We start from the raw sequence: 8,724 nt of genomic DNA on the forward strand, positions 1-8,724 counted from the left end.
CCTAACTGATTTGGCTCAATGGTTAGAGCGTCAGCAGATGGACTAAAGGGCGCAGTCAAGGGCACTTACCTCATACCTGGCAACCTATGGATGTTTCTATCTCTCCCCTTCAGCTCTCTCTAGGAATCAATGGAGAGGGTATCCTCAGGTGAGGATTAACCAAAAATAAATAAACAAACAAATAAAAGCACATTATTTTTTAAATGTTTAAAAATAAGCTTATGCCTGGCAGGTGTGGCTCAGTGGTTGAGTGTCGACCTATGAACCAAGAGGTCATGGTTCGATCCCCTGTCAGGGCACATGCCCTGGTTGCAGGATCAATCCCTAGTGTGGGTATGCAGGAGGCAGCTGATCAATGCTTCTCTCATTATTGATATCTCTATTTCTCTTTCCTCTCTGATATGAATAAAAATATTTATTTTTAAAAATAAGCTTCTTGCCCTGACTGGTTTGGCTCAATGGATAGAGCATCGGCCTGCGGACCAAAAGGTCCTGGGTTTGATTCTGGTCAAGGGCATATACCTTGGTTGTGGGCACATCCCCAGTAGCGGTTGTACAGGAGGCAGCTGATGGATGTTTCTCGCTCATCGATGTTTCTAACTCTCTATCCCTCTCCCTTCCTCTCTGTAAAAAAATCAATAAAATATATTTTTTTTTAAAAATAAGCTTCTTTCTGGCAGGGTATAATTACACTGAAGAGCAATCACAGAACTACTCATACGTTTCAAGTTGACATTCTAGTATCTGCCTCTCCCCTCTGCTGCCCTTCATTCAGCCCCTTCACAGACCCAGGAGCTCTGCTTATGACGTTCCAGATCTTCCAGATGTGTCACTCTTCTTACAACTGAAAACGACCACAAATTAGTTTCACACACAAGGAGGGAGTGTTTGTTCAGGTCTAATTAATCAGTCCTAGCATCATATCCTGGTGACCTTTCCTTTGCTCATTTCGAAGATAGCAATCTCCCCAAAGGCTAAAGAAGATTTCAGTTAAACTCCCCCTCCCCCCCCCCAATAAAAAATCCAATAAATACCCATGCTTAGCAAATTTTTACTTATTATTAGACCACTGGGTGAAATCAGGGTAGAGCCAACTAATGGTAAAATAGACGTTTTATTTATTTGTATGTAAACTTATAAACCAACCAGCCAAACTGGTACTATTGTCATGACAGCAAAATACAAAAAAACATCTTCTACAAATACTTGAGTAATAAACAAATTAAAGGTTGTAGTAAAACAGCAAAAAGGGCAGAGGAAATCAGTGAAGCATATTATAGCTTAACCATTCACCTGAACTGAGGATTTTAACAAGACTTCCAATCCCAGAAAACTTGAGTAATCCTTTATCACACACCTTTGTTCTTTTACTTTCTATTTTTGAAGTTAAGATTCTAGATCTAGAGTTATCCAAATACTAGATCTAGCATTATATCTAATTATCTATAGCCAGAGGCATCTTTTATCATTTTTCTAACAGCAGCAAGACTACAGAAGCTTTTTTACTTAGACTCCAATCATACCCAACCCCCACCCTCCGAATTGGCCCAGTAGGCATAATGAGAAGCAGCATATCAAGGCAGAGATACATAGAAAAATCCTAGGAGAGGTAATACAGCCACTACCCAAACTGAGATTGAGTAATATACCCATCATCACACTATGTTCATGGCTATATGTTCGTAAACTCAGGCTATATGCTCATGGAATAATCTGGGAATAAATCCGTGGGTTGCTGGGAACCATAATACTTAGGGGTTTGCAGAATTGCATCATAGGTTTCCCCAGCAATTTCCAAGGAGGCCTCCAAATCACTGACAGGATTTTGCTGGAACTGGATCTGGGGCTGCACGGCTTCCTCTCCATAACTGAGGAATTGGTTGTTCCAGGCCTGGTTGTTCCAAGCCTGATTATTCCAGGCTTGGGGACACCAGGTCTGACCATTCCAGGCAGGGTAGTTCCAAGATGGGCTGGTCCAGGAATGGTTGCTCCACATGGAAAGGTTTCCAGAAGCGTTCACCAGGCATCCCTGGTGACAGGAGGAGAGGCCCAGGTAGTCTGTAGTTGCTGAGCTCATCTGAAAGAGAAGGAGAGGTTAACTGAAAGGGTGCAGGAACATCAGAATCGTCTGCGGCTGGGGTTTTATGCTTCAGCAATAGACAAAACCAGAAAGCCACTGTTACCTGGGTCACACGGTGGCTGTTCTTTGGCCAGTTGTATTTCTGCCACCTCTTACATTTCATTCTCTGGTTCTGGAACCAGGTCTTAATCTGTAGAAAAGCGTAAAATAATAGTAATGCAGATATGCTAGGGATCAAAGAATATTGTTAACATTTTTCCCCCCTGACAATTAATTACAACTATCTAAAGCTCAGGAATAAAATTTGGATTTCTAGTGTCTTTTTAAAAATCATGAACCACTATTCTATGAATGAATTGCCAAGCCCCTCAAATCATTTGGCTGCTTTTTGTATTATAAACCTAAAGTGCAATGCACATGTAAGTGTCTATTCATCTCCCTTTGGCTTACCCATGACATTGGTTACAGTTAATGGTAATCTGTTTGTAATAAAAAGTGCCCCCATATGAGCACATTACATATTTCATGATAATAGTGATATTTTAATTCAGAATTATGAAACATACAATTATTTAGAAAATATCACATTGTATTGCAGCACACAATAAACTAAAATTTCCATGTTGTTTATAAACTTCAGTTAGAAAATGAGATCACAGAGGGACAAGAATATATATACCTGTTTTAAAATCATGGAATAGAGAACTTTCTAAGTATAGCACCAATGATTAAAAAAAAACAAAACACCATAAAATATTTCACTGAATATAATACCAATAAATGTATGAAAAATGATTAACCTCACTAGTAATCAAATGCACAGAGATGAAAAACAAAAGATGCAATTTTTACTTTAATAAGAACCAGTGTTGGTTAGGGACTTCCTAACCTGATTAAGGCAAAATTGGAAACATTCTCACAATTTTGGTTTGTGCAACAGGGAACAATGTTAAATAAATTGAGACACAGTCATACAGTAGACTGTTTAGTGAAAGATGGTTATGAAATATGTTACAAAAAATCCCATTTTCATGTTAAATTATTGGGGGCGGGAGTTTGCATAGAAACAGAGTGCATAGAAAGATGTTAGCAATGCTTATCTGCAAATTAGTTTTCTTTTTTTTTAATTTCTTATTGCAAAGACAACAACAAAACAGCCTCACCTGTTTGTAGCTAAGGTTCAGGATGCTAGAAAGTTCTTGCATCTGCTGGAGGCTGAGATACTTCTGTCTTTGAAATCTCTCATTGAGTACACAGAGCTGGGTCTGTGAGAAGACGGTTCGGATCTTCTGTTTCTTGACCTGGGCTTTCTCCTCCTTCCCTGTCCCGTTCTCTACAGAAGTGGGTGGTGTTGCGCTGGGACTGCTGGGACTGGGACTGGTGGAAGAATCAGGGCTGTTCTGAATAAGCTGGTCCATGGAGGAAGGAAGAGGAGAGACTGCTGGGAATAAAAATGACACTTTCCTCTAAAGCTTTTTAAATATTAAACTTGCAAATTTATTATTTTCTTTTTTTTTTTAAATTTCAGAGAGGAAGGGAGAGGGAGAGAGAAGTAGAAACAGCAATGATGAGAGAATCATCAATCGACTGCCTCCTGCACACCCCCATACCGGGGGATCAAGCCCACAACCCGGGCATGTGCCCCACCAGGGAATCGAACCGTGACCTCCAGGTTCATAGATCAATGTTCAACCACTGAGCAACACTGGCTGAGCACAAATTTATTATTTTCAAAGCACTTTTAAAATCCTCACAACCTCAGAGCTAAGTAGTAACAATTCCTAAGCAACCCGAATAATAACTTGCCAACCTTTGTACAATCCAGTACGTGTACCAGCGTCACCACTTTATATACCATGGACATGGCTAATAATAGTGGATATGGCCAACACAAAGGACATGGCTAATATTGCTGGGGAACAGAGTGGGACTCAAACCTCTTTGACATCACCCTGGCTATTCAAAAAAGTCAAAACAGATTAATTGACACCCACCTACAGTGTCCCCTGGTAACTTCTTTTTGTAATTTTAATTATTATCTACATAATTTTTAAAACTGATCATCAGCTCTTTCAAGCCAGCACTGAGCCATGGACATCTCAGGATAACCCGCACAGGCACCCCAAGACAGGGGGGCAAGAGGAAGCCCCACCAGGAAAAGTGAAAATAGGAGCTGAGACACCCTCTGCCAACACTAAGATTGCCCCCTCTCATGCCCCCCCCCCCCCCATAAACACACCATCCCTCTTTTGGGGAGGCAGCAAGAGCTGCGCCTTGAGGCTGGACATGGGCAACTTCTCCTGGGACTCAGGGTGTTGTACTCGGAAAAACAAAGATTACTGATGTTGTCCACAACACATCCCAACAACGAACTGGTACCCACCAAGACCTTAGTAAAGAAATGCATGGTGCTCATTACAGCACATCACACCGACAGTGGTATGGGTACCACTAGGTACCCGCCCCTGGGCCAAGTTAAGGAGGAAAATTAAAAAACAACAACAGCAAAACCGATCAGAGAGCCCTCTTCCTTGGCGCTGCCCACGGAGGTGGCAGCCATCTCCTGCTCGGCACCAAGGCTGCCCTCAGACCCCTCGTGAAACCCAAGATTGTCAAAAAGAGGACCAAGAAGTTCATCGAGGCACCAGTCAGAACGATATGTCAAAATGAAGCGAAAATGGCGGAAACCCAGAGGCATTGACAATAGGGTGCATAGAAGATGCAAGGGCCAGATCTTGATGCCCAACATTGGTTATGGGAGCAACAAGAAAACAAAGCACATGCTGCCCAGTGTCTTCCGGAAGTTTCTGGTCCGTAACATCAAGGAGCTTGAAGTGCTGCTGATGTGCAACAGATCTTACTGTGCTGAGACTGCTCACAACGTCTCCTCAAAGAACCGCAAAGCCACTGTGGAAAGAGCAGCCCAGCTGGCCATCAGAGTCCCCAATCCCAATGCCAGGCTGCACAGCGAAGAAAAGGAATAGATAGGTTGTGTACACATTGTATTTGCATTAACGAAATCACAAAATTCTGCCGGAAAAAACACACACAAAAAAAAACCCGATCAGAGAAAACTCAGAAGAAATATGGTAAAGGAGAAAGAATGCCAGAATCATCCGTCTTCTAGAGAGCAGTTCCAGCAGGCAAGCTCCTGTGCGGCTGCGCAGAAGGCTCTGTGCTGGAGGGCCAGGAGCTGGAGTGCCCGCTGAGGAAAAGCAAGGCCCAGGAAGGCAAATAAAGCCTTCCTCCTGTCTTAGCTCATGGAATCCAGGTGTTTATTTTAAAAAATATAAAATAAAAATATAAACCAATGATCCGACTCTGGAAATCCTAAAGTCAACAGTTTACTCACCATTTCTAAATACCAGGACTAACAGGACACGTGAGTTTCAAGGCTTCCATTTTGACCCCCAGACTTTGTCCTTTTTTAAAATGTATCTTTATTGTTGAAAGTATTACAGATGTCCTCTTTGTTTTTTCCCCCTCATTTACCCTCTCCACCCGACTTAGTCTTTATTACCTCTGAAACCTCATTTCCAAAATTATTCCTCCCTCACTCAGTTTATAGCTTTTAAATTATTATTTTTTAAATCCTCACTCAAAGACTCTTTTTCCTTCAGTGATGAGAGAGGGAGAGAGGGAGAGAGAGAAAGAGAGAGAGAGAGAGAGAGAGAGAGAGAGAGATGGATCAGTTGCCTCCTCGGGTACCCCAACCGGGGATCGAACCCGAGGTCCACCAGTACAGGGACGACGGTCTAACCACTGAACACACAAGGCAGGGCTAAGCTATTGTTTTGTACTATGTTAAAAGTGGCACTCTTGGGTAAAAGTTGGTTTAACTTTTTCATTTTTAACAAACTGATCTCTAAAAAAAAAATGGTACCGGCTTTAAGTATCCCCAGCATTCCCCATACAGGTTTTGAAGCCAAACTGGGTATCACTTACAAACTCTAGCCACTTTGACTATCAGCAGATTAAATTATCCACCATAAAGTGGAATGAACACTTCTTTGGGATTGAGGAGATGTGAGCATCGCACATGCTCACAGAGCTGTAGAAAGGGAAAAACATCTCAACAAGGTGGCATTTGTATAATTAGCCATGCCATTCCTGGCATTCCAGGAAGAGACGGACCTGGAAGGTGATGCTCACCACCAGACACCCTGCCCCCCACCCCAAGCTGTGCTGTTCCCACTTCTGATTTAGTAGTATTTACTGTTAATGTGTGTTCAGACTTAAGCATCAGTTTATTTACCACAACGTATTTGTTTTCACTGTGTCTGCGCACAGAAGTTCTGAAACATGCAGCATACAGTTGATCTGAGTTCCACGTCCCCAGTCTCAGCCCACAACCCGACACCTGGCACGCAGGTGAAAGGGCATGCGCCACTAAATTATAATGGAAGGAGAGGTGTTGCCAGGATTAATAGATAATGACACCTGCTTCTATAAATGGGCTGTAATTGCTCAAGAGGGAAAATGATGAGCCTTACCCACCACCCCCTTTCTTTCTTCCCTTCTCCCTTCAGGAACTCAGACTTTTGAGGATTCCGTTTTTTCTTACCAGCCTCTGTGTGGAGTGTCTCAGCAGATGACATTTGCAAGGATGCATAGTTTTCTTCAGGCTCATAAATCTCAGGCACTGGTGAAGGCTCCCTAGAATTGGATGATTCGGAGCAGGGCAGGCTTTGGGGATAAGCCGAATCCACACTCATGTTGCTGAGTTGAAGGAAAGAGGAAAAAACACCAAAGAGCTAGATTGTAAGAAAGACCCAGGCTTCCGTATGTAGCGAGAAGAGCTTAGAGAAATATGAAAATCTTCAGATGTAAAAGTATCAAAAAGATGGGAGGAGATGGGTCAGCTTTGCAGGGACAGGACCCGACCAGCCAATTTTGCAAGAAGATAAAAAATTTGGAGGCTCCCGATTTATAAAGGAGGCTCAACCAAATTTAGGCCCGCCCTCTTCTGGCAGCCCCACACCCACACACACCCTTGCGAATTCTCAGTTAATCCTGTCTGCCAGGCTCACCAAGGCCATTGTAATGCAAAAGGTAGCTGCAGAATAACCCAGACTGGGAGGGGAAGGAGAAAGCTGGGGCCACCGGTGCAATGAACCCAGCAATCATATATTTCTGGATTCATCACGTTTCCACCTTTTAAAATCAAAGATGCACCTCCAGTTCCTGAGGCTATCTCAGGTGAATGAAACTCCCACCAGGAGAATTAATTCCTTGATCTTTAGACGCCTAGAAATTGGGCTAGATATGCAGAAGCTTCAACTGGCTCCAGTTTCCTCTTTGACTCACCCTGAGGTCACAATAAAACACACATTGTGTGTTAAATGGATGGCAAAAATAGTACTTTGTTTTCAACTTCCACTGAAGTTGCTTCTTGTTTTTTAGCTTTCAGAAAGACGAGTTAGTCCTTCCAAATGGAGTGTTGTCTGGTTCTCACCGAAAGCCAGAGGAGAGAAGCTGCAAACGGCTAAGACTCTTTGGTGACCTGTTAGTAATTATGCGCGTACTATTACCAGGGAAGATTTTACCTTTGTGTACACGCGTTACTGGATAGAATCCTGGTTCAGCCACTTTAAAAAGGCTCAGTTTCCTCATCCATCAGTAGAGACAAAAGTACCTTCTCTGTGTTGCTGTAAGAATTAAAGAAAAGTGCTAAACGGTGGCTGCTAATAGAAATTGCAACAGGATCTTGTGCCCATGACCTTCAAGATTGAAATTACCTTTTGTAGTGATTTTTATTTAAATCCAGTGGCAAGGTGATAGAATGAAAGCACCACCTTTTAATTTTGCCCGGGGAATTACTCGGTGTAAAATAATGAAATGTATTGACCACCCCAATTGGAAGGAGTTAAAGAAGGACAGTCTGTAGGCAAATGATATTCCTATCGTGGACTTGCTGAAGTGTTTGTGATAGGTTCCTTTTAGAATCAATGGTTGCCCTCCTGTCTACCCCTTTCCCCCAAACAGTCATCATTTTCGGGTTTTCCCTCCCCTCCGCTGGCTCTTTCTTTAATCAGCTTTTTCTCCTCTGGCCTGGCAATCGGGTCATGTCCTTCAACCCACACTCCTTCCCCACACGGTGCTTTTTGATATGCCTTCCGAAGGGACAGTGTTTAGAGTTGGGTTCCAGCACTAGTATATTTATGACAACAATAATAACAGTCTACAGCAGAGGTTCTCAACCTGTGGGTCGCGACCCCTTCGGCGGTCGAGCAACCTTTTCACAGGGGTCGCCTAAGACCAACCTGCATATCAGATATTTACATTACGATTCATAACAGTAGCAACATTACAGTTATGAAGTAGCAACAAAAATACTTTTATGGTTGGGCCACAACATGAGGAACTGTATTTAAAGGGCCAGAAGGTTGAGAACCACTGGTCTACAGCGTTCAATTTTCCTCCCCATTTCCAAACTCAACATCCAAGAAATTTAAGATTTCTCCCCCTTTTCCAATCTCCCACCCCTACAATAAACCCTTAGCAAATCGCAAGCATATATTTCCCTAAAATACAACTCTTGACTAATTGTCCCATGCACTCTGCTACTTGGGTCTCCACCTACAGCTGCTGGCTCTGCGCCTGTGCAAGCCGGGTGGGTGTTGTTTTTTTTTTCACAATTCAAA

The 8,724-nt window shown here is 42.7% G+C and overlaps 1 protein-coding gene and 1 pseudogene across 1 annotated transcript; one reads left to right on the top strand and one right to left on the bottom strand.

The window, feature by feature from the left end:
- Positions 1–1,672: 1,672 nt before the first annotated feature.
- Positions 1,673–6,795, bottom strand: NANOG (Nanog homeobox). Its single transcript, XM_070408833.1, is given in 4 exon segments — positions 1,673–2,077; positions 2,184–2,270; positions 3,244–3,518; positions 6,645–6,795. Coding segments are annotated over 4 exon segments (918 nt in total).
- Positions 4,423–5,064, top strand: LOC139005397 (large ribosomal subunit protein eL32-like; annotated as a pseudogene).
- Positions 6,796–8,724: the final 1,929 nt, after the last annotated feature.

This window comes from Myotis yumanensis, unplaced genomic scaffold, assembly GCF_028538775.1.
Source record: "Myotis yumanensis isolate MYYU_CA2020_CCGP unplaced genomic scaffold, mMyoYum1.0.hap1 SCAF_3, whole genome shotgun sequence".
NCBI classification, from domain to species: Eukaryota; Metazoa; Chordata; class Mammalia; order Chiroptera; family Vespertilionidae; genus Myotis; species Myotis yumanensis.